The sequence below is a fragment of the Takifugu rubripes genome, chromosome 22, assembly GCF_901000725.2.
Source record: "Takifugu rubripes chromosome 22, fTakRub1.2, whole genome shotgun sequence".
NCBI lineage: Eukaryota > Metazoa > Chordata > Actinopteri > Tetraodontiformes > Tetraodontidae > Takifugu > Takifugu rubripes.
Genome location: NC_042306.1, coordinates 4294564 through 4320472, shown reverse-complemented (window position 1 = coordinate 4320472; position 25909 = coordinate 4294564). Strand labels below are relative to the sequence as shown.

Genomic DNA, 25909 nt, shown 5'->3' with positions numbered 1-25909 from the left:
TGTGCAATGTCCCATCAGTCTCACCGGTGGTATAGATTAACGTTAGAATGATAATCCCAGCAAAGTCTCTTTCAGTGTCAGGATGTATGGTTGTGTCTAGAGGTTAGAGTGGCCTCTGTAAAGCTTGTCTATTGTTTGTCTGAGTGGGAGGAGTCCAACACTCAGATTAGAGAGCGTTGCGCACGTGGTGGCACTTTACACCCCAGGAGACAGTACTGCCGTAAACAGAGCTGTCTTACTACAGCAGCATTGAGTTGGGTTTTAAATCTTTGCATTTTTTTTTTTTTAATTCCTTTTAAAATTTTAAAAGGTGTTGTCATTATCACTGTCTTTTTCTTTTCTAAAATCACCAAGAAGTCTGATCCAACAAGGAAACATCTTCTGGCAATAATGTATCTAAGCAACAGGAATAACATCCTCGCCACAGAAGAGCGCGAGAACATGAAAAGGAAAACACGTGAGTACATCCGCTTCCTTGGAATTTCAAGATTTAACCTTGCAACATGACCAACGTGTGTCACCTCCTTCTTCTCAGGGAAGGTGCCGCGCCAGGACGATATCTTCACCCTGATGGAGACAAAGGAGAACGCTGCAGAGGAGCTGGAAGTGACGCGGCACACGGCGTTCCAGAAGGCCTGCTATGACCTGACACACTCGGAGAGGGCGATGAATGATCGCACGGTCGGACGCAGAGTCGGCCTGTACGAGCTGAGGGGAGTGATCGGATCAGGGAACTTCTCCCAGGTTAGATTTGGAATTCATGACCTGACTAAAGGTGAGACAAACTCCCCTCTTTGCACTATTATAGCTGCAAATCCAAAAAATAATCACCCCTTATCACAATTGTGCTTACCCAAGCTTCCCTTGTGTTTAAAGTTAATCTTATTTGAGATTAATTGACTTAAGGCCTACTATTTAATGTCGACATAATCAAATCTGTTCTAGAGATGCGGCAACGCATCTGTTATAGCATTGAAACAGCAACACTTCCCACTTCCACTGTTATGCAGAAATATAATTCTAGATGCACCATTGTTATTTCTTTAAAATAAATAAAGCGTTTGTGTCGAAAATGGAACTGCATTCTTCAGTTAAGCGACAAAATGTCATGTTTACAATGTGTCACCTATGGACCCAGATCACCTTTTTCTGTAAGCATCTTAATCTGTTGCTGTATTCATCTTTAAATATTTTTTTTAATGTACATTCTACTTTAAGCCAGCGTAACAAATATTTGAGGCCAAGAATATGTTGGTGGTCTGAATCAGTCAGAATGTCACTGAAAAACACACAAGAATAACGACACCAAAGCACAATCTCATCGCAAATCGGCAAATTGTCGTCATTGTCCCCTGTGTCTTCCTCTGACAGAAAGAGTAGCCGTGAAAGTCCTGGACAAAACAAGACTCGACAAGCGATCACAAGACCTTTTCAACGCTGAAGTCGCTTGCATGGTGAAGCTGGCTCACCCCAACATAGTCTGCTTGTATGAGGTGGTGGAGACGCTGAAGCGGCTCTACTTGGTGATGGAGTATGCCAGTGGGGGAGAGCTCTTCTCCCGGATCAGCACCAGGGGGCGCCTGTCAGACCTGGAGAGCAAGCTGGTGTTTTCCCAGGTCCTGTCTGCAGTCAAGCACATGGTAATTCTCCTGCAGCGTTCAAGTCAGCAACATGATCTGAGCTCTTTGCTGCATCCCAATCCGTATTTTTCCTCTCTGTCTTCTTCCCAGCATGATAATAATATCGTGCACAGGGACCTGAAGGCGGAGAACATCTTCTACACCAGCACTTACTGCATCAAGGTTGGCGACTTTGGTTTCAGCACATTCTGCAGCCCAGTCGATCTCCTTCATACGTTCTGCGGTTCTCTACCTTATGCGGCGCCGGAGCTGTTCAAGCAGAAATGCTACGCGGGCCAATGCGTGGATCTGTGGGCGCTGGGTATCTTACTGTACTTCATGGTGACGGCCACTATGCCGTTTAAAGCTTCCAACACAGAGAGGCTTCGAGGATGCATCCTGCAGGGCTCCTATGCCATTCCTGACTACGTCCCCATATCGTGCCAGGAAATCATTAAAGGCCTTCTGAAGCAGCTTCCTGTGGATCGCCTCACGGTGGCACAGATCATGGCCAGCACTTGGCTGAGAGGTGTTGAGTACACTCAGGCCCACCTGGCGTGCAGCCCTACGCCAAATCACCTGGTCGATCCTTCCCACGCCTTAAGCCCAGATGATTTAAAATTAAAATCAGCCCTGGAGGATCTTGGCATAACTGAGATGCAGCTCCTGAACACCAGTCTGGACTTGAAAAACCCCATTACAGGAACTTACCGGATTTTGGTGCACCGCATCCAAAAGAGGAGGTCCACAGAATCTCTGGGCCACAGGAGCGACTCTTTGAACAAATGCGTGTGGCGAGCAGACAAAAGCGTGCTAAACAAACACCGCTCCGTCGTTTGTGTCATCATGTAATTTATTGGTTCAAAGAACATCTTCAATGCAGGCCCGTTTGGATAGCTTGTTGCATTTATGTGATTTATTGGTGTCCTTAAATGGCACAGTTTTTGTGTCACTTTATTGGGAGGTGTATGACATTAGGAGCTGCTTGCTTAATGCATTTGAGAAAGTTACAAAAATGTCCAAGGCTACAAAATTTACATGTTTTTTTATTAACATGTGTTTGATTAAAAGCAGAATGGAAGCATTGAGGAAATGTATCAATCATAGCCCAACAGGAGCAAACATTAACACTGCTCTTTCACTGTTCTCACACTTGGAATTAGTTAACAACCTCCCGACTCCAATGAAAGGCATTGCTCCTCACGGAGAGATTGTCAGTCAGATTTCTGTAAATTAGTAACAAAAGTACTAGAATGTGGATCCTGCAACCTTTCGATCCATTAAAGTGACCTAAAACGTTTTTGTAGATCTGCCTGACCACCTTTCAAGTCTTGTCCATCATCATGAGTGACACCTTCGCAAACATATATCTCATTTTGAGTATAACATTGTAAATAAAGATTACTGATCAAGAGGAAATGAAGATATGATCTGACACCGCAGAAAACGTCATTTTAAAATAAATTTATCTTTAAAATGACTCCTTTCATTTCCGCAGGTGTTTGGTCTTCACCTATACTTCTAGTATTTTGCTCACATATCATATCACAAATGCATCGTCAAATCGTCTCTCTTAATGTTTTTCTCCCGTTATAAAAGGCAGCACATTGCGCAGCATTTTTGCTATCACAGCTAGCATCAACTCATCTTTCACCCATAACAATGATGCTTCTGTTAATCCCATTTCATGCAATTTGAATGTCCTCTTCCTGGTAATTGTTCGGATGAATTTGTCTGCCAGAATGAAATCAGCTGCCAGTGCAAATAAATTCCCCACCCGAGCAAAGCAATCCTTTACTGTTAGAGTTTTGTTATTGCACCCATGATGAAAGCCAGAGTCTGCATGACATTGATGTATGGGAACAGTGTCTGCTCAGAAAGCCTGAGGTGCATTAGTCAGGCAGAAATTTTAACAGCGAACTTGTCCCAGCAGTTCTCCCGAGTGCCCATGAAGATGAGACCGTGACAGATGTAGACTAGAATGAGTCACATTAGATTAAACTGATAAATTAAATCAACATCACACTTAAAAAATGGTGGGAAAGGAGCCCCACACACCAGTAGATCTTGCACTGAGGGTGTCAGGGTTATTAAACCTTGTGGAGATTTTCAGATGGATTTCCCATCTCAAAGTAGAATGAAACTGTTTATTAGAAGTAAAAAACAACAACAAAAGAAACAAATGTCCACCTAAATAGGGTGCATCCATTTAAACACACCCCCTTAAATTTGGGCAGGTAAAAATATGCTTCTTGACCTGTTTAAGATTATTTTGTTGCATTTTATTGGGGAAATTTAAGTTAATCACAGGATAACTCTGCTATTTACACAACCAAGGTGGAATATCTACAGTAAAATTGTCTTTTTTATTGATAAACTTAAGGTTTTATTAGAATATAGAATAAAATTCTCCATTGCAGTGATGTGGATTACAATTTTTTTTTATTTTGTTTTTTTTACATTTTGTACTTAAAAGATTTTGTATACATCTGATTACATACGGCAAAAAACAACATTCACCTTCCGTCACCATGAATGAAAAAGCTTATAGAATTCACAGTAGCTTACAAAGAAAGACAACAACTTCTAAATGAGTAGCAATGCGGCCTGCTGCTGAATTATAGGCTTTTATGTGTGCTGGATGGTGTCCAGGCTCTATCAATGTGGGTACAATAAAACATTCCTTCTCGGGTTTTTCCATCTACCGGTACTTTAATGCAGGGAAAGCAAAACTAACGTTACCTGGCCAGTAAGACATTATCAAACTGCTTTTTGTCCTTGGCAGGACAGACTATTCAGTCATATTTGGTCATGAAGCAGGAAGTCGCCCTCAGCCTCGTGTTGTAATTAGTAAACGTGCTGTAATTACAAAAAAAGGAATAAAATAAACCAACACAACTGATGACTTAAACACAAACTGACAGTTATAATCGTTGATGTAGGAAATAACCACAGAGAATATCATCTGAGCGTAAGTGAACCTGGGGTGTCGATGTGCTGTTATCGGTCATTTCTATGAGATAAACAAGCATCTCACAACTCGCTTTCGTTTCCATTTTTACGCTTTGTAGATTTTACGACCCAGCGTTAAATGATAATGGAAATAACAGTAAAAGTAGTGCTGGTTGTTTACAGCTCTGACTTTGATGGCTCGAACATGAGATTGATCAGACTTTTCATTGTTCTAAGCACGGAACTTATATACATTTCCTGTAAGCCCATGTGGGTCATGGGAATGATCCACTCACCCTCACGGTTTTGCTGCGTCTTTTCAGTTTCTTCTGATCAACGTCCCTCATGAGGTCAGTGACCCACTTCTCTTTGGGGTCTGAGCACCTTATCCGCCCTTTGCTCGTGGTGAATCTTGGGTGGGATGGGGAGAACAGGTGTCAGTTCCGTGTGAGACCATGTGTCATATTGAACCAGTTCAGATTTGACGTGGATGTTGGTTTGGTCCGTGTTTACTTACATCACAGCGAGGAGATTGCAGCCTCCATCGGGCACCTGCCACCTGTAGTTTATGACGTGCTTCTGCATCTTGGGCCTCATTTTTTTTGCATATTTCATACAACAGTCGTCATACGTCACTGAAAGTCAGAAAACTACTCATTAGGGTCAGCACCCTCCAGTTTGAACATGTTGATTCAGAAGTTTTTTCACTGAGATCTGAGTAAACACAATGATAAAGTCATAAAGCTACAAAATAACGTCTAATTACTCTCTCACACACACAAACACTGTTGTTCTTATGTCAATAGCGATGCTGTTTAGTGCATTACCTCTCATTTATGTGACACCACTAACAAAGGTTCCTCAACATTCCTACCTTGTGCCAGTGTCAGGCAGATGCAAGCCGTGACCGTCAGGAAAAACAGCGCGCTGACCCTCATGCTGCTACAACGCTGAATCAAAGACGTGAATGTTTAACGGCAATCGACCTTATCACTCCTCGGGGTTTGCACTTCAGTTCCTTCCACACCTTCGCTGCTCACACTTGGACCAGGAACACTGAAAAATGAATTGTTCCTTGTCTGCTTACTGCTTTAACAGCTCTGACCTATAAATAATGCCTAGAACATGTAGCTTTTCTTTAAATTAATGGAAATATGTCACCCAATATATAAAATAATAGAAACAAAACAAAACAAAACAATGGAACACAAACTGCTTCCACATTAATTTTAGTTTTTTGGGAGAGACCAGGATCATTTAAACCAAAATGGATAAACTGAACTAGTCAATGTTATTGGTAAAAGTCATATAGCTGTGACAAATTGTTTAAACATTAATGTTAGTGCTGCTGATGTCTAAACTACAGAAATGTACAAAGCAAATCAAAGGATCTGTATTGATATTCCGTTTACGAGTGACTCACCCCTACTGCTTCAGACGTACCTTTGAAAGTTTGCTCGTGTCAGGTAAGGGGAGGAACACTTATAAAGTGCTGGTTTGCCGCCGATCATATTTCCAAGAAGAGAATTCACCTTTGCACCTCACTTCCTCTATGGTCCCCCCCCCCTATTTTTTATACATTTCTTTCAACTTTCACCGGAAAGGTGATGACAGACATAAGCTCAGCTTTTATGTGTTTTTTCCCAGTCCAGATATTTCTCTGTTACCCTGCAGAAACAAAACCTGCAGTTGAAGCCAGTATTTTCCTACAAGCTCAGGCACATGCTTTATTTCTTGAAGTGTTAAAATGAAATGCTGCAACTGTACGCCGGCATGGCTGATGTTGAGATATCGTTCATTCTTCCTGCTTGAATGCAGACTTTAAGAAATCTTTATTAATCTTACATAACATCTTCTCAACCCACAGCCAAAGGATAAAAGGGGAAGTTTTGCAGACAATTAACCTAAAAATAGGTTTGAATGACACAAAATAGTCAAGGAGCAGACAGGGTACCTGTCACCAGATGTGTTTGCTAAAGTATGTCTGATGTGGGTTTACAGTAATTTTTGCTCCCTCAAGGTCGTCGGTTATTCCCAAAAGGTCTATACATTGTTAAAAGTAGAAACTGAGTTTCACAGCCTATACAACCATTGTTTGTGCTATTTACAAAATGTAAAAAATAAACTCTCTCTCTCTATATAGGGAATGTGCAATAGAAACATAAGCACAGAATATAAAGATGAAAGGTAACGTCTTGTGAAATTTTGATTGCATCTGGAAAATCCCAACAGTTGGGACACAACAGATTTTATCAGGCCATAAAGACAGAATCAGAATTACCTTATGTCTCCTTTGGCCTTTTGAGTAGGCAGACGTGTCAATAAATCAGGATAAATGAAGAATGTTAATACCACTAATGTGTGAATCTACTGATAAGAAATATGTAACATCAGAGAAAAGACCTTAGAAATTTCTAGCCTTCATCCCAAAAAGGTGTTGGAGACTTTTGGCTTAATATCTCGACATGTCTCTTTTTTCAAACCTGGCAAATAGCGCACTAAAGTTAAACAAGAACACTTCCGGTTTATCTCTGGACCGTCCAAGACAGCGGTTTATGCCTCACATCTCTCATGACCACTTGAATAAATGAGTGACGTTCAAGATAACATCGGCTTGGTGGGACATTCTCGGACACGGGTTTACCGCTCTACAGATTATAATTATATAAATATATACCCCTTCATGTATAATACTACTGGGAATTTTGTATTTAGTGCTAGATTCCACACGCATGATGTAATGTGTCGGTTATTTTGACAAAGAAAGATCCACATTAACAACCTTTTTATGACTTTTATGCTCTGTGTTCGGTTTAAGTTCAATCTTGCTTTGAGGTTCCGATTTTGACTTGACTCTTGGACGTTAGATGAACTTGTCTGTCAGGGCAGTTAGAGGAGTTTGGTTTAAAACCACTTGTCACTGATTGCATCTGGCGTAATAAAAGCTTTTTCTTTCAGTTCTTGCAAAAGGGCTACAGAGTGTTCCTGCCTTGTGATGGATATTAATGAGCATGCAACGCTCGGGTGGAAATCTGATAGCTCTATTCAATGTTTATGACTCTTGCCAGCACGCATCCAAAAGCCGTGCTAAAGTTCAATAAGGCATTTCATGGTCTTTTTGATTTCCTTTGCCTGCAGGAGACTGGTGCTTTCTGCAGTTATTTACTACAATTCCTCCTTGAAATTTAAAAAAGATTACAAGAATTTATTTTTTTATTGCCAGTAGCCACTGGGGAAGTAACACACTATAATGTTATGATTTATGAACAAATTGCTTAATTCTGTGCAACTCTGGTCTTGTTTTTCAGCACTACGTGAGATTGTTTGCTTAAAAATTTACTGGCACGGGCCGATTTATGGTGATGGATATTTGGCGGTGTTGTGGAAACCAGTGCTACTCGGCTGTTACAGGGTGTAGTCTTTAACATTTGCTCAGACAATATGTTTTCTTTTTTGCATTTTACCTGCATGTGAACCATGCCAGGACAAGAAGAAGACCACTGCTTCATTATTTTCAAAACCAGCAAATATTACTTAAAAACCCACTTTCCAAAGTGTCTATTTTGTCCGTCTATGTTGAACATTGTACTGAGGCAGAATAGTCAAATAATCAGTGGTTTAAGCACAGATGCAGTAAGATCCTGGATGGTTGACTAATTTCTACAATGTTTCCTTTTGGAACAGGATGTCAACACTAGAAAATAAGTTTAGTATCGATGTGAAGACTACACATTTCTTTTTCCATTACTTTGGATTCACTGATAACACATGCATTTCTTATGCTGTTAGAGACCTCCAATGTTATAGCAATCTAAAGCCACCACCAAGTATGCATTGTATTCTATTGTATTGTATTGCAACATGCAGGTGTAAATACAACACTTTAACTTGAAAGACTTGGGATCTGGTTAACTGGCCACACACGAGCAAAATATGCCAACTTTTCTGAAAGTCTAGCACTAGAATCAGGTCAAAGTTAAGCTCTTTATGAAGAAAAAGGATGAGTCAGTGATTCACAGCAGGTCTTGGCTTCACTGATGGACAGAAGAAGAAGTGAAAGTATCACGACTGGAAGCCAAAGCCAAGCTCTCCTGACAGATGAGGCTAACACAAGCAGCGACTTGCTTGACAAGTGCTTAAAAAGAAATGTGGAGCTGGACTGCTTCAAAAAGGCTCTTTGTCAGTGTTGGGCAATGCAAATTCTTATGAGACGTATCACCGAATATCCATATTTGAATTAAAGTGACAAATATCTGCTTACTTTACATTTTTAATCATTTCCCCCTGAAAACCGTTATGTATTGCATATCTATGTTTTGTAGCCCATTTTCAATACAGAAGTGCAGCTGGTTCAAAGTGACGACCTCACTAGGTATTGACGATAGTTGCAATTATCATTACTATATCTCCTTTTGTGTGACTGGTTTTGATATCACCGGCATTTCATGCATTTAAATGATAATGTTAAAAACATTAAATCTGATAACTGTTGTATACTGTCGCGATTGTATAACTCCGAGAGTTCCCCCTGGTGGTCATATTGGTATATTGCAGCGATGTCAACACTACTAATAAAAACCAACCTAACTTAAGTTGAAAAAAGTCAGGTAAAAATTTCAGAAAATGCAGTGAACGGAGCACAACTGCAGTAATATATCTTATATGAACAATATCAACACTGTCAAAAAAACACAGTAGGCTTTCTGTGAGTCTGTTGGAGGAAATTACTCATTGGTGACATTTTAGACACCATTTGCCAGAACCTTTTTAAATTGTGTTTCCTCCCTTCTTAATTTCTGTTTTAAATAAACATGCAAATTAATCACAGTGATTCATTTTAGCTGTTGCGTCATCAATTTCCTGGCTGTCTTACTTCGAGTCAACTTGTGAAATTTGATTTAGCCAGCTAGTTCACGTTGAAATTATTACGATGAACCTACAGCAACTGTTCAGCAACATTCACAACTGAGGATAAAACAGCAAGAGTAACCTGGGCTCTGTGCAATTAATGGGTCCAGGCATGAAAATGACAGAGTTCAAAGTACTTTTTCCATGATTGTCTAGATCCTTGAGACGAATTGGCCTTTGCTGTCTTTGGCACTTCTCTGATGTTCCCATTTGAAAACCTTAACTTCCTTTCATTCTTCCTTTCCCATTTTTTTGTTATGTGTTTCTCAGTGTCTGTTTAGAAATCAGGATTTACTACATCTTTCAATAAAGTTTCATTTAAAAATAAATACTAATGAAGCGATGCCAAGTGCTCTGGTTGCACATGTTTTGACCGTCTGTTTATGGGTCCTTTCATACTTTCCAGACTTACAAATGGGTGGGAAACATCCACATATTTGTATTGCCGTATTGTGAATGACCTGTAGATGTGTTTTTACACTTCCCTGCATCATCTACAGGTATTGCCACCTTCATAGCTGTATGCTGACCAGCTGACCTGCGACCCCGCTGACCCATTTAACTGCTTTACCAGCAGTTTTGTTATATTCCCCATGTTGATCTGTAGGCAAAAATCAACAGAACTTTTCAATGCGGTAATCCAGGTGCTGCAAAGAAGCATGACTCAAAGTCCTGAGTCCTTACATACTGCAGTCAATTTGCCGAACAGTCCAAGCTCTCAGTGGTGGTCCACTGCCACATACTCCAGCTTGTTTCCCAACAAGGTGGGCTGGATAGTGGAGGAATAACAGAGCAATGTGTGCAGGAGGTAAATCATGGCAAACCACAGTAGGTGCCTTGAAGAAGTCACCAGAGGGGCACAGGTGGATGAGCATCAAATCTGTCCTGAGTAATGTTGTCATTTGGACATCCTTCATATTTAAATTCCAACCTTCTGTCTGTGCAGAACATGTGATGCTGTGTTTCATGGGATCACGGGTCTTTATTAAACACAAAAATGAAATATCGTGCTTTAATTGCCATAATTCACATTGTGGATGTAACAAAGTTCAAACTAACTAACTTCTCTACAAACAGAGTAAACATAAAGTTTCCTCATTTAGCCTTCACGTCACTCATGATCGGAGAGATCCTGTATCAGTTTTAGGATTCAAGTGTTCACATTGAGACGATTCTTCTCGATTTTATTCTCGATTTTAGTTTGTTTTTCTGGGTTTATTGAGAAAGAAACACCGGTAGAATAACAGTATATTAAAATGTATTAAGCATTTAGATTGACCAGTTAAAAAAAGACTACAGGAATGAATAAATATACATACGCCTACATACAAACAATCTGCGTCTGGGTCCGAGCCAAGACTCATAGCCATACCAAGACCAAAACTCATGCCCAACCCAGACCCAAGTCATACAATCAGACCCAGATCAAGAAAATGGCTTGAGCCCAACTCTTATGGGTCTGACTCTCGGTCTTGACTCTTGCCCTTAGTGAAGATTAAGACAGGAACACGGCCCCAGACTCCAGGTCCTAGGAATGAGTAAGCCACGTTTACTCACCTTTGAAGAAACTCCAGAGTAGACACCAGCTCAGACGAAAATGGACGTTGAAAGAGTAGTAGCTCCTGAACATTAGGCACAATGCAGAAATGAAGGATATGTTTGTGTTGATAAGGTTCCGATCCAGACTTGTTGAGGAATAGCAGGACTGTCCTATGATATGTAACAGATGATAATAGTGGGTACCAGAAGCACCTGCTCCAGCTCAAACTCTTCTGTCAATGACATTTGTGAGCTGAGGGTGAGTTCCCCTGTACATGTCATCAATGCCATGGGGAGCATGCATTATGATTCCTCCACATGTGAGAAGTAAATGATGATATTTTCTTTTGTAAACACACGCTCACAATCACTTACTGGACATGACACAGACCAGCCCTGTCCAATATGATCATTTAAGTGAGACACTATCTCTTTCACTGTGTGAAAATGGCAGACACACAATGCAACCACACAATTTAAAAAGCATTGCACAGGATAAAAATGGCCATTGAAAGTGCAGTAAGTTGTAAAGGTTTTAGTACATTTGGTGCCAACGCTATTGAAGACAGCGAGGATATTCCTATGCACTCTGCAATGTATCGTTAATACATAGCATGGTAATGTGACCAATTTCTTTTTGCAAAAGAGCTTGTGCTTTTCTGCTGATCTAAGTTATTACACTGGATTTTATGCTCATGTATATATCGACTTGCGATAGCTTACACCATGTTCCTTTAGCACATATTTTCTTTTGGTCTCGTAAAAACGTTAAGAAAACCTAAAATTTTAAATTTAAAAAAAAAAGTTTGTCCTTAAAATCCTTTAAAATGACAAAGTGATCTGACAATTTTCTTGGCGTCAGCTTCTCCAGCTCCTGCCATCATTAACCAATCAGAGATTAGCTTAAACCCGCGCACTTTTAAATTTAAAAATATATCGTAATGAGGCGTTTTTAGTTCAGAATGAAAAAGTACAAGTATAAGAATGGCAAGAGGAGGCATTGTTCGGTTGTTTAACCTGAGATGATGATACACTGCTCACTATTATGAGTATTGTACCAGTACCTGTACTGGTTTTCTATTTATTTAAATCTGAATAAAAACCCTAGGTAGGCTATGTAATATTAAAATGAAAAAACTAAAAGAAACATAAAGCAAAAATTAGAACTGAAAAAGAGTTACTTTGCATATACATAATTTCTTATAAATACTCTCTACAATAATACACCACAAATACACTCAATCATAAAAACAATGTCATTATAATTTTATGTATTTTTTTTAAACATTAAGATAGACATTCTCGGGTTCACGATGAAATTTTGTGTGAAAATCAATCATATATATGTACAGCATTAATTTATGGCGTGACATACATTTTTTGGATTTTTACAGCAGGTCTTGGCAACTGACAGTTTTTACAATTCTTGTATGTCAATTTATCAAAGTTGTTTTAAGTATTGCATTATTTCTCTGTTTTTGTCACTAATATTTGTAATTTTACCAAATAAATTTGTTTAAAATCACTTGTACACACCCACACACATTCTGTTTGACATTCTGTTTAATAGTTTACAAAGGTTTACAGTAATTTTTAAAAAAAACTTTGGGGTTTACAATACTTTTCCTGTAGGGATTTTACAGTTTTAATATTTATTTTACGTTCTTTAAAAAAAATTTTTTTTTACTTCGTATATATGTATATTTCCCCCCGTAATATGATTTTCCCTCTCTGTTACGACAAAGCCCCTAATTAAGGTTTATTATTAAGGTTTTTGTGCAAGCGCACTTTAATAAACCCAACAAAAATAGGTTGAAATACTTTAATCTATGCATTTTTGTCTATTCACAATCACTCCAACTCACTATGATCCACAGTGAATATAATAAACTTATAAGAATTTAAATGAATATATAAACTATATATCGAGAAAATATATAAATTTGTTCCAGCCTTTATCAGAATAACCTGGCTGGATTTTAGCATCTTTGTGCCGTTAAAACGTTAGTAAAATATTTACTAAACCGTCCACTAGGACCAAGTGAGGTATGTAAAATAAAAATGTAAGAATTTTAGTTACTTATTGAAAGGTTTGTAAACGCCGCTAATGTGCCGCCTGCGACTGAAAACAGTCCTGCCACAACTTGCGTTATCTGCGCGGTGGGTTGTGGGTGTGTGAGCGTCGAAGTAAAATGGCGGACTTGGCAAACGAAGGTGAGTAAGAGGTAGCATAAGACAAACAGTTTGACTGCTCCGCTGTTGGAAACGCTCTTCATATGACGCCTGCTCCCTAACGGACTGGAATTAAGATGCGTGGTCGCATGTAAACAAGGCGTTCGGGTCAAATTGAGCTGCGCGGCGGTCGCATAACTGCAACATTAGCAAACATGCTAACAATGCTACCAACCGGGCTGTGTGTAATAACTGGAATCTGCCTATCTGACCGTTAGCCTATTTCCACCATCAACGCTCGCACTTCTATTTATAGGCAGTATGTTTTGCCATTTCTGGTTAGCAAATGTCTATTCTAAGAGAGAATTAACGCATTAACGAGGCGCTACGCCTTGTTTGCGGCGCAGCTAACGTAGGGATGAGTACGGCATTGGTTTGCACTGTGTTTTATTTCGGATCGATACATCAAGACATTGGCTGATCTTAATGTAGACATGCAGTTGCAGGATTTCTTGGCGTTGGTTTAGGCGCGTAGACCAATGCTAGCCCAAGAGGCATCCTTAAAACGGCCGCTTCTTTTTTAACTCTGCTTGTACTTTTTTGCCTTCATGGTGACCAATTCACTAAGTGATAGTTAAGTGGCATTTCTGGATTCATTGCTTGTTGAGTGTAATGACTCATGAGAGCAGCACGTTAGCATGCTAAGTCCCCACAGTTAGCGTGTCTACGTGCAGGACTTTGAGGAACAACCGGTGGCTCCGGCTAGTTGCTGGAAACGTCTCTGTGCTGTGTACGGTAGCCCGCTATTATAAAAGAGTGACGTCCTGGTTTGCTTTAAACTCTTCGATGGATATTAGTATAACACTTGGGAATTCTTGCACCACTTATCTTGAAGAACTGTTTACAACGTGCACATGTTAGGTATTATATAGGTCACATCCCAGTTTTAGTCTCTTCCTGCACGTTTAGCTAGTATTAGCACTGATGGGTAGAGTTAAAAATTATTCTTGTCGCTTTAGTTTCCATTTCCCGACGATGTGCGGGGATTGTTACCGCATGCATTTTTGTGTACCGACGACACCTGCCCGGTGTAATGGCCCTAATCCAGATGGAGGAAAACCTTTGTCTGTCTGCATGATAGGATTACATGTTTGTCAGACGACGCTGTGCAGGTAGCGGCTTTAACCTGGAGGTGAAGCCATGTGGATTCTGGCGCGGCTTTTCTTGATCGATCATGACAGGTTAATGACACAACCCCATCACCGGTTCATTGTTGAATAGCTGCTATTCCCGCACCTGCAAACAGCTGATTGTCTGTAGGATGGTGCATTACAGTATTGTGTGTTATGTGTGTCTATTCTGCATACGTTCGTCTTGTAACCTCGGAAAAGCTTGTTAGACTTGATTTAGGCTGGTGCTTGAATGACTAGCCCACGTCTCCTTTTAACAGACAAGCCTGCCATAGCTCCTCCTGTGTTTGTTTTCCAAAAAGATAAAGCACAGAAGGTAAGTGTTTCCTGTATTTTTCAATTCGATTAAAACAAAAATGTATATGAATTTGTATGAAGACGAGTGAATATCTGCACGGTTGATATTGTCAGTGGAACACATCGTGTTGATACTTCTGTGATTGCACTGAGACACATGAGGGACGTTTTAGTATCTGCAACATTCAAACACTTTCTTCAAAGCTCCTTTCTAACTATGCTTTATTATCCACGACTCGATTACTTATGTTCGGTCTTTGTGTTGTTTTTTTTAGCGATCTGCAGATGGTTCAAGTCCAGAAGACGGAGAAGGTAAACCTCCTATCCAAAATTCTCATTGTAGTTACAGTGGTTTGTCTCAAATTGGTTTAATCTACAATAGGCTCTTTAATTTTAGATTCTGATAAAGATGAGGGAAGCTATTGCCCCCCTGTGAAAAGGGAACGGACCTCTTCATTTCCACCCCCACATTCAGGTAAGCTTATCTTCACGAAGCGGAGAATTTTGAACTTGTCTCAGCTGCACACTTTCTTTTGTAAAGTGTTCATTTGCTGCTTTCCAGTTCCCAAGAACAATGTATTCATGCCCTCAAGTTTCTGCCAGTCTCCAACCGGGAACTCTGACTCTGAGCCGGGTGAGATGCCTTTGATCACTGAAACTGCAAGACTTTTTACTGCTTTTAAGTCCAGGAATAAATGAATGATTAAGCTTCAGTCTTAGAACTGTACAAGGATGAAATGGTTCATCGCTGCTGTATTAATGGATTTATTTCACGAGGTGTGCAGTTGTGGGTCACTTTCATTTGTTTTCACCAGGGTGACGTCCTGTTGGTATAATTGGAGCAAGTCTGATGAAAATGTTCCTAGAAAAAGGGACCAGCTAAAGATTTAGGAACATGCTATAGAAAACTATAGAATGTCTTAAAAAGTGGACGATTGTGAGATTTCCGCGTTCAGATTTTATCATCCATCTTCATTTTCTAGTTTTTCTTCCTATGAGTGCATCGGGGTGTGAGTTTTAATAGAATAGATAGTGTTTCCTAACAGTCATCTTTTTCTTTAGATGCAAAACTATCACATGATGCTACTTTTACAGAAATATGCAGAACCAGTGAATGTTGTCCTGAAACAATATGTTGCATCCCTTTTATTTCTGACTTAAACAAAATACAAACTGTCTTTACTGAAGTGTAAACCTGCTGTTAAATTCTTATTCATTAAGCTCAGGCTTGGGTTTTTATGTTTTTATATATAAAAAAGGATAGGTCCCTGGATTTTTAAATGTTATTCACATGAGAGTCTTAAGGAAGTGAAAGTGGATGAAGTTTTTAGTCCTTCAGTGTTTAAGCAATGATTAAGGTCAGGTTGATAAAGCCATGGAGAGCGCGTGATAGAAATAGACTAGATGCCGCACGTCCAACAGGAGTTTGGTAACGACTTTTGAGGTACGACGAGATGGGGATAGTATGAGGCCTATGCTATATTTATGTTGAAACAGAATAAATAGTGCTCTTTACCTCCTAAGAGAGCCTTCAGGGCAATATTTACCCAATGTTGTGCTTTGTCTTACCAGAGGAGAAGCCCGTTGGCTTCCGTTTAAAGCCTCCGACGCTCATACATGGACAGGCACCTAGTTCAGGTTGGTATTTACTGTTAGTCTCTTTTAAATGAGACTTTATTTAAGTACGCCCTTCACTCCCTCCTGTTGAGATCATATAGTTCACTATTGATTTCTGTTTCAGGCATCCCAAGTCAGAAACCCAAGGAGCAGCAACGCAGTGTCCTCCGCCCAGCAGTTCTTCAGGCGCCGCCTTTGAAATTACATTTAGAGACGAGTAAGCGTCACTCGGTGGCACCCAATGTTATTGAGTAGCACCTGATTGTAGTCAGATTTTAGACTTAACGATGCTGCTGTTTTGGTGCTCTCTGTTCATTTAGACTCCAGTTGTGGAACCAACGGTGTAAAAAAGTCTTCAGATGAAACGGCTGGGTCCCAGTCCTTGTTCATGAACAACACAGAGCACTCTACCTTCTCAGCAAATTCACTTGTAAGAAAAGGAGGAATCAGCTGATTTATCTTTAAAAAAAAATCATTCGCTGCCAGTTTGGCTCACCTATGAAAGCGTCCAAAAATATATTTATTTCAATTTATAGTTATCTACATAATAAATTGGGGTTGTACTTGTAGTTCTATAAAGTAATGAAGATATAAAAAAAAACCCTAAAACAAATGGAGTTGTCAAAAATTTGTATAGAAAATGTGCGTTTCTACTTTAAACAGTGTTCATTGTAAAGTGGGGCACAGAAATGACGCTGGTGCCTTTTTGCTTCTATTACAGACACACAAAAATGAAGATGATGAATCAAGTGGTAACCAAGAAGAGAGAGAAGAGAAGACGGATGTAGCAGTATCGTTTGTTTTTGGCCAGAATATCAAAGACAGAGCCAAGGTGGGCTGCGTTACACCTGATCTTCTAACTTTAATGCTGGGGGAGCTGAGGAGGGCTCGGCCCGGGTTCTGGTCTGAATCTTGTTGAAGTTTAACAAGTTACTGTATTTTCACGACCATAAGGCGCACTGTAATAAAACGAGCAGTCTCAGTTACAGGTGCTATATCTTTATTTAAAACATACATAAGGCGCGCCGTATTATTAGGCGCATGCTGAAACATACAGTAAAAAATGACAACGGAAGTAAAACGGTGAGTTTCAGCACATTTATTGAACAAAATATTCATTCTTCCCCCACAAAACCATCAAAGTTTTCACCTTCTTTATCTGATTAAACAGCTGCTCTTTTTCAATGTCCAACATCCGGAATTCCTCTTCTTCATCATGCCGGCTTTTGTGAAAGCTCTTCCAATACATGAAGACGGTATCATAGCCCATGCGTCTACAATCCACCCACATATGGTGGCATAACTTGCCCGCCGCTGCCTCATAGTCTTTGTGAAGGAGTGTTCCCTTTCGTCATCCAACGCTCTGTCCGTTTCCGTGGCAGCCGAGAACCACAGTGAACGCCGACTTCTCGTGCCTCGTTGTGCGTATCGCCACCGTGCTGGTCCCTTTTCCACACCAACCGTTCCACTCGGTCTTCCAGTCCGGGCCACCTTGCTTTGTTCCCGCGGAAACTCAGCTTCGTCTTCCTCACTTTGCGCAGTCCACTTTCTGACCATGGACTCATTTCCATTAAAATGTCTTGCAGCTGCTCGATTGCCATTTTCAGCTGCATATTCGATGGCCTGCAGTTTAATGTAAGCCTCATAGGCGTGTCGCTTGACCGGCGCCATTTTAGGGGGTCCTTGCGCGGAGGTGTGCCGCTAATCGATGGGTGGAGCGTTTACTGTAGTGCACACGGCAGATTTTGGAACTCAGTCCACACACAAGGCGCACCGTCGATTTTTGAGAAAATCTCAGTGTTTTAGGTGTGCCTTATAGTCGTGAAAATACGGTACTTCTAATCTGCATTTTGCTGGATTACAAAATGGCTGAGGAGATGCGTTGAAAATGTGTAGAAGTAATTTTCATCTGCACAGCTTTCTTGCATTGCACTCTAGTAAAGTAGCATAAATTAACAGAAAGCAGGAAGTCTCTGTACCTGTGTAGAGACATGCTGGAGTTGGGGTCAGTCATAACCAGAGGGGAGTTGCAGTGCCTGCGCTTGAAGCCATGTTGTTTTCTGGTGGTGAAAAATGGTGCCACAAAGCAGGATTTTCATCATTTGAGTGTGTGACTTCTTTAAAAATGAGTTGTTTTTCAACTTTCTTTTTCCCCCTCTAGGTGGAAGAGAACAATACAGAGGACAAGTCAAAGGACAACGTGCCACTGGACTCTCAATCAGAGTGCACTAATTATTTCTTACAGTACATCTCTACCCCAAGGTGATAGAAATAAAGCTTTTTGTCTTTTAGCAACATGTTTACATGGTTAACTTCTTTTGCTGTTTTTTTTCCCTTTTTGCTCTTTTCCTTTTAGTTCAAAAAATGCCACAAACAGTACAGACAGTGGGGCAAAATTTGTTTTTGGGCAGAATATGTCTGAGCGAGTCCTGGTGAGTTAATGCTGTTTCAGTAGTGCATTGTCTGTCCGCCACGCGTTGTTAAAGCTACGAGCAGGTTCCAAATTTAGCTCTTTTTTCTCCCACCCCAGAGTCCTCCGAAGGCCGAATCACAGAGTGAAGAAAATAAAGAAGTTTTACCTGCCCCTGCTTCAGAACCCTCATTGCAGGAAGCCACCCCAGAGAAGGGTAATCGCACAGAAGCAGGTGGTTTTAAGACTGACTGCTATTCCTGCTATTGCTATACCCACAGCATACTGCTAAGCCCAACAAATGGTTAAACAGTTACGATACAGCACTTTTCAACACCTGAAGCGAGCGCGTAAAGTCGGTGTGTGTATTGCTGTGTAGCATAGAATATCACAAGCATGCATGTATGGAATGTTATGAAAAATATAATCATGGGTTGAGTTTTATTTATTATTCTACTAACAAGAAGGCATAAGTAAATGTGAAGCTTTTCTTGTGTGTCGTCGCCTGCAGCCGCAGGCAGAGGGACCCCAGATTTGTACCAGATGCAGCTTTGGTTAATTAGATCCAATCGAGTATCCAAACAGGGAGCATTCACAAAGCAGAACATTTATTTTCTTGTTTTATTCTTGCGTTATAAGTAGTTTACATGTTAATTTTGGTACATTGTTGGTGCAGAAACTCTCACACACACCATCAAAGGCTTCAAAAACTGCATGTCACTTGAGTTTGGGTTTTAGGTAAACGGTATTCTAAAAAACTTTCAGATCTCTCTAAATTTTTAGCAATTTGTTTGAAATGTAGGTGAGTTGCTTTGTGAGCCGAACAGAAAATCTCAGTACTTCAGGTTTATAGATTTGTAGATTTCTTGTGCACATGCGTACTTCAGCTTTTAACTTCAATCCTAAAGCTGAATTGTGTCTTCAGTGAAAATGGTCTGCAGCTGCCTGAATTCCTCCTCTTGTGACTTGCGGCATGATCAAACTTTGTCTGTTTGTGTCAGTTGTACAATAATAGGAAAAAGAGATTGTTGAAACCCAGTCATTAATGGAGCTATACTGATAAGGTAATGCATTTGTGTTTCTCCAGTCAACGTCGTGTCCGAGTCTTTGGAGGAGTCTGCAGCAGCGTACACCAAAGCAACAGCCAAGAAGTGCATCTTAGAGAAAGTTGATGTTAAAACTGGAGAAGAATCTGAAAGCAATGTTTTACAGGTAAAAGCAAAGCTGCCTCTATAATAGCCACAGCCAGAAAAGCATGGCCAGAGAAGTAAATCTTTTACTGTCACACTCCTGGTTCAGATGCAGTGCAAGTTATATGTGTTTGAGAAGACAACTCAGTCGTGGATCGAAAGAGGTCGAGGGTTGCTGAGGCTTAATGACATGGCATCAACAGATGATGGCACGCTACAGTCCCGTCTAGGTAAGCCCACAAACATTATTTCTGTTTGTCCATGTTTGAACATTCTATTTTTGATAATTAAGTGAATGCATCCAAAAGAAGTGGAGTAAATGTTGGCGATGAAGTCAAGGGTCTGTTGCTGTTTTTGTAATACGTTGAACGAACACAAGGGGGAGCCATTTCACCTCCTTAGTGCCATGCAACACTTGTGGTCTGTAGTTCATTGCTGTTTGTGTTTCTTTTTAAACCTTTTCCAGTAATGAGGACCCAGGGCAGCCTCCGGTTGATCCTCAACACTAAACTTTGGCCCCAAATGCAGGTGGACAAGGCCAGCGAGAAGGGAGTACGAATCACTGCCATGGACACAGAGGACCAGGGGGTCAAGGTCTTCTTAATATCAGTACGTATCACCAATGGTCGCAAATCAGGGTAACTCAAAATAAAAGGGTTGTAATACTGTAAGATACAATTATCTAATGCTTTAGTTAGGTAGAGCATGTACTATGGTACTAGTACTACTTAAATAAAGATTGCAGTAATAGATGCAATGTTATTTTACCATTATTCTACACAGCAATCTTCATCATATACAAATCTGTTGCCGTTTAGTAAATTACATTTATTATTAGTCTGTCTAGCAGTTCTGCGGTCCATTAAATTTATAGCTAGATGTAATATCTCATCCCTCGCTCTGTTGACGTCTATGTGGAGTTGACATCGGCACCCTGGGGTCTGAGTGGTCTCCCTCCGTCTGTGTGTTCAGGGTAGCTCGAAAGATATAGGTCAGTTGGCTGCTGCATTACATCACCGAATCCTAGCCCTGAAGAGCAGGGCAGAGCAGGAGCCAGAGACTCAACCAACAACTATCCCAGACGCTGAGGTACCCAGGTCCAATGAGGATGACAGCGATGAGGAAGAAAACGCCTCTGCTGCAGCTTCAGCCGCTACTCCTGCTACAAGTCAGTGATTGATTTTATCCACTTGTGTGTCTTTAGTATTTTAATGCCTACGCATTATTATTTGTGGCCATCAGCCAGAATGTTGGCAGAATAAAATGGTGATCCAGTGATGTTTTCTATCAAACATCAGGCTGAAGTTCAGGCCAGCCTTTCTTTATTCATTCTGTGTCATCTTTGTAGGACTATTGCAAGATCACAGAGAAATTTAGCCTTTGAATTTTCCCCTTGATCCCCTGATTGAACATAACATGTAACAGACCTAACACTTCACATGTAAGTAACATAACTTCTGCATTGCCAGGCAGTCCACATGGAATATATTACCTTCATCTCAGATCCTTTTGAATCTGGACCAATATTAATTTTATTCTGCGCTTTCAGCATATGGCCACACTCTGCGATTCTGTGTTTGTTTGAAATCGTCCCTGTTTCACTCCTGATTGGCACATTATATCGTTTTTGTGGTTTCTTTTGGCTTCCCAGTAGCAGCACTTACACATTCAGTTCACTTTCCAACCAAACCCACTGTCATGTTTTTTGTGTAGGTAATTCAGAGGGAGCAGAGAACCAAGCTGCTGGAAGCACATAGCGTCACTGTTGGACAGCCTGCTAATGCTGTAGGCATCTCCATGGACACCCTTTGACCAATATGGGTCATCCTGACCAGTACTTTTGGATATTAGAATCTAGCTCCAGGAATTAATCCTTTGTGCCGGAGTGTCTCACCCAACTCGTGCAGTTCATTTTCTCTGCATTCAACGTAATATCTGGAGTCGTTTCTTCCTCCCCTTCCTGTTTTGTGTTTTATTTTTGTTTTCTTCTCCCGATAGCAAAAATAAAGACTTCAAAGCTTTTGTTTGGGACTTTTCTGCTCATCATATTGATGAGCGTAAGGGTGTTTTCCTCTACATTTTAAAATATGGCACATGTTAAGACTGCAGTTTCTACTTTGGGACCTTTTTATTCACTCAACATTCATCCTTCTGGACACCACACATCCAGAAAAGCTTCATTCACATCGTATTTGACAGCGTCATCAGTCATTTGTTGTCCCCCCCCCCCCTTAAATTGAGTCCTTTGTACACCTCCCCATTCCATCCACTTCATGTGTTAGGTTATGACAAATGTAATTTATTTTGGATTGTCATTTTCATGAGATGTCTCAACACTTTTGTGCTGTTTGTAGTGGCCAGGACCACTCAAGTTGTCATTATTAGCAGTTTCTTATATTTCCTATTGATCTATATGATATTACATGAAAACAGAAGCGGTTAATCTCTGCTTGTGTGAAGATAATGAAAATTGATTTCACCTTAAAATTTTCTCAGTAAAACATTAGTCATTCACTTTTCTTAATGAACAGTCTACATTTTGCATGTAACTGTTATTTGTTTTTACCATCCCAGGGGTTATTATGTTAATACAACTTTCTTTTTTTTTTTTTAAGTTTGCAAATATGCCAGGTTTTTATCTATTTACACTTGGAAATATGTTGGACTGAAGATTTAATGTGGGGAAAAAATTGAGTGACAACTGTACCTTTTGAATGCCATGTACATTTGAATATATCATTTAGTAGCACACCATGTTTTCTCAACTCCTCCAACTGCCCCCTTTACAAAATAAACCATTTTGGATTTACATCTGAGGTTTACCTTTTTTTTTTTTATGATTTATTTTTGCTCCCAAACCTGATTGCCTGCTGGTAAATCAGAATTGCGGGGTAAGACGCGCGTAGTGTGGCGATGCTGTGCTCTGCCCTCCGTAGCTCCAGTAAATCAAAATGAGACGAATGGACCGCGGTTCTGTTTGGTATTCATGTGTTGCCGGAGCCCTCCGGTTGCTGCATCCCGTCCTCTGCTCCGAGCAGAACTTGTTTATGGACGGAGCGCCTCGTAAGCGAGGTCGTGAATCTTTGATGCAGGCGTGCGTCGCGCTAACCTGGTGCGACGCAATGCGTCACCCTCGCGTTTATGTGCCACCTGAACTTCTGCTTGTCTGCGTTTCTGCATCTCTGGCTGTAAATGACTGCGGCGAACGCCAAACATACCTTGACCTCTATGGGAAACTGCCCCGTTTCAGTGGCTTACGCTCGAGCCCAGCATGGAGGTTCTTGGGTTTCACCCCTTAGTGTGAGATCATAAACTTAATAACCTTGCTGGAGCAGCTTCTGAAGGAATATACAAGCAAGGGGTCTGTATTTATACAGGTCTTCTTAAGTTACAATGTGGAAAGAAAAGGGGGCAGAATGAAAAAGACCAGATGAGGTGTTCGACATCCTGTAAAATACGGCCATAAAGCCAAAGAAAATGGGCAGAGCGGCTGCCTTTAACGTTCTCCATGAGAATTCTAAGGCTCGGTTCTGCGAACACGAGCCTTGTGTCGGCGGTCGGGCTGCACGGCGCACATTTGTGAAGGAGCCTGACAGTTCAGGCAGAGCTGGGGCTCAGGCCGCTCACAGCATTCTTCCATAAAACCATCATTTCGTCTTTCTAATGTGCCAGACTATCAGTAACTCACGCGCTGAGTTCACTGATATCCACAGATTTACGCCACGTACTCAGACCTTCATTTTCCAAGAACAGAAGACAGTTTAATCGTTGACAGACTTCTGTGATCTCTTACATGAAGCTTTCATATGAATTCTGTTATCGGTCTGACCATCAAGGAAGTTCAGGTGATTGTAAATCCAGGAGGGGGTGAGCAGGGAGAAGGTAAAGATCAGGTTTACATGTGGAGGCCACATTAGTCTGGCCTGATTCTCTGTAAGCTTTGTGTTCTGCTCATGGGTTGTGGCACCGCTGCCAACAGGAGCGACACCTCCTTACACACGGCAGTCAGTATACCAGCGTGGTTTCAGGAGCCCGGAGGAGGTACCAGAAAGTTGCCCCTGCAGAAGCACTGGTACCTGCCCTTTGGTGTGAGAAGGAACAGGAGCAGAACCAGAGCCGGATCTCCTGAGTTCTTAAAACAGAACCAGAAACTATCTACAGGTTTAATATTTGTTCCCTGATTTCTCCTCAGAAGAGATCTTGTTTCCATCAACTCTTGGGCTATTTTATCACTGACTCATTCCATTAATTTGCTCCATTGGTTCTGTTGTGTGATGTGACTGAAACTGTTTTGTGAAACTGTGTGTGTCTCCCAGTAAATAATAGATGAAAAACACAGACAAAATGGGGGAACAGACACTATTTTCTTTGGTGACCTGCAAGTTTATGCAAATAGGAACAGTAGCTGGAAATTTCAGTGTCACAGTTACTTTACCGTGATTTACAGTAGACTACGTAGCGATTTTCCCGTAGTACAGGATTTAAAAAAAATAAAATCAAAACATAAAATGAGAATGGAGTTACAGGAAATGTTTAAACAGAGGGACAAAAGTGGGGAGAAACCAGCCTGGGAAAACCAGGAGGGCTGACAAATATGTAAATATTAGCATGTTAGCAATGTTGTTGTGACCATCTCAAACCTCAGCTTGTTTAGGTCTAATGGTTTTTAGCGACAGAGGTAGAAAATCCTGGATGTGCTCTTGTTTTTTCAATGTTTTTTTTTTCAGGTCAGTCAATGAACAATGAATGGACTAACGCTGGATTCGATTCAACTTTATTCACGTAGCATCTGTAACAAACACGATTGTCCCCAGGCTCCGGACAGAAACCCAAATCCTGCTCCCCAAACAAACAACAGTGGCAGGAAAAACTCCCTGTTAACAGGAAGAAACCTTTAACAGGAGGGAGACCTTCTTGCTGAGGGCAGGAGGGTTGGAAGTGAAGCTGGGAGAGGGACAGCAATATGATAAACACTTGACTATCTGGTATTAAAGTTTGGACAAGAAATGTATATTTGCATTCTACATCCAGTTTCTAATATATATAAAAAACTGTTTGTTGTATGTTCTCTTCCGTACCCAATGACTAGCAAGTGGAGCAACATGACTTCAGGCCAGGTGGAAGACGTTCAGCCCTGAATTTCCGTAGACAAGGACTAATTTCAAGCCTATACATGTCGTGATGTCAGAGTGAAAGCAGCTAATATGCATGCCTGAAAGAAAAAGAGTGAAAGCAAAGGAACGGAGCGCTTATGTCATGGCTCTGTTTAACAACCCCTCCCAAGTAACAAATTACACCTGCTAACTCTAAACGAATTCCCCCGCCAGTTGGTCAGCATGGGAGAGGTGGGCAACACCTCAGATGGTGCATTTTAAAGAGGCGGTATCACATGTGAGCTAATGCTTCTTTAGGACAGGAAGAGCTCAGAATTAGTCACGCATGGAAGGTTTTGGCATTTTCTGAGCAGAATGGCGTCGGAGCGGTTTAAGTTCAGACGATAAAAAGACTGGGATGGAAACACTTCAAAGGAGACGTGTCGAATAGTAAAGAGGAGTATTGTTTTATATCGGTGAGCAGAGTTATGGATCCATCAAAGTCACACTATATTTTTTCTTCAGAACAGCTTGGACAAACAGCAGGTGTTCCAGAACCATCAATCTCCAAACCCTTGGGAGAAAACACACGTCCCACACAGTATTTCTGATGATTCCTCATGTCGTTGACTTCCTTACAAGGGCTCGAATCCTTCCAAAGAGGTTTGGAAACACAGGAATTATGGCTATACAACTACTTCTGATTTTCAGGAGGGGGGATTCCGCCTCCGCCTCCCCTCCTTCTCAGCAACATAATTTATGCAAAGGCCTAACCCGGTTTTATTATTAAATTCATAAATCACTTAATAATTACTTCTGGATCTACATTATCATCATAGGTTTTTTATAAACCGTCTATTGTATGATTCATTAGAGTATAATTTGCTGAAATGCATCAAAAATGTAATTATAATGTCATCAT

The 25909-nt window shown here is 40.7% G+C and overlaps 3 protein-coding genes across 7 annotated transcripts; 2 read left to right on the top strand and 1 right to left on the bottom strand.

Annotated features, from left to right (window-relative positions):
• Window positions 1-235: 235 nt before the first annotated feature.
• On the top strand, window positions 236-2862 carry LOC101064139 (serine/threonine-protein kinase NIM1-like). Of its 2 annotated transcripts, XM_003975422.2 has the most exons (4): window positions 236-457; window positions 536-775; window positions 1372-1640; window positions 1731-2862. In XM_003975422.2, the coding sequence occupies exons 1-4, from the start codon at window positions 391-393 to the stop codon at window positions 2469-2471; spliced, it is 1317 nt and encodes a 438-aa protein (XP_003975471.2). In that variant the 5' UTR covers window positions 236-390; the 3' UTR covers window positions 2472-2862. The 2 variants fall into 2 exon arrangements, with proteins under 2 accessions (XP_003975471.2, XP_029687062.1); XM_029831202.1 differs by having other exon boundaries at window positions 1372-2862.
• Window positions 2863-4044: 1182 nt separating this feature from the next.
• Window positions 4045-6127, bottom strand: ccl25a (chemokine (C-C motif) ligand 25a). Of its 2 annotated transcripts, none has more exons than XM_011616230.2 (5): window positions 5995-6106; window positions 5446-5627; window positions 5089-5206; window positions 4868-4982; window positions 4045-4478 (listed from the first exon to the last, which is right to left on the bottom strand). In XM_011616230.2, the coding sequence occupies exons 2-5, from the start codon at window positions 5507-5509 to the stop codon at window positions 4467-4469; spliced, it is 309 nt and encodes a 102-aa protein (XP_011614532.2). In that variant the 5' UTR covers window positions 5510-5627; window positions 5995-6106; the 3' UTR covers window positions 4045-4466. The 2 variants fall into 2 exon arrangements, with proteins under 2 accessions (XP_011614532.2, XP_029687519.1); XM_029831659.1 differs by having other exon boundaries at window positions 4318-4478; window positions 6015-6127.
• A 6938-nt stretch (window positions 6128-13065) lies between these two features.
• ranbp3b (RAN binding protein 3b) lies at window positions 13066-22703 on the top strand. Of its 3 annotated transcripts, none has more exons than XM_003975389.3 (17): window positions 13066-13232; window positions 14641-14696; window positions 14953-14989; window positions 15075-15152; window positions 15240-15311; window positions 16250-16315; window positions 16419-16511; window positions 16615-16724; window positions 17016-17126; window positions 18456-18556; window positions 18651-18726; window positions 18825-18921; window positions 19792-19916; window positions 20004-20124; window positions 20361-20503; window positions 20867-21062; window positions 21608-22703. In XM_003975389.3, the coding sequence occupies exons 1-17, from the start codon at window positions 13211-13213 to the stop codon at window positions 21649-21651; spliced, it is 1548 nt and encodes a 515-aa protein (XP_003975438.1). In that variant the 5' UTR covers window positions 13066-13210; the 3' UTR covers window positions 21652-22703. The 3 variants fall into 3 exon arrangements, with proteins under 3 accessions (XP_003975438.1, XP_011614533.1, XP_011614534.1); XM_011616231.2 differs by having other exon boundaries at window positions 18825-18939; XM_011616232.2 differs by having other exon boundaries at window positions 13143-13232; window positions 14683-14696; window positions 18825-18939.
• The last annotated feature ends 3206 nt before the right edge of the window (window positions 22704-25909 follow it).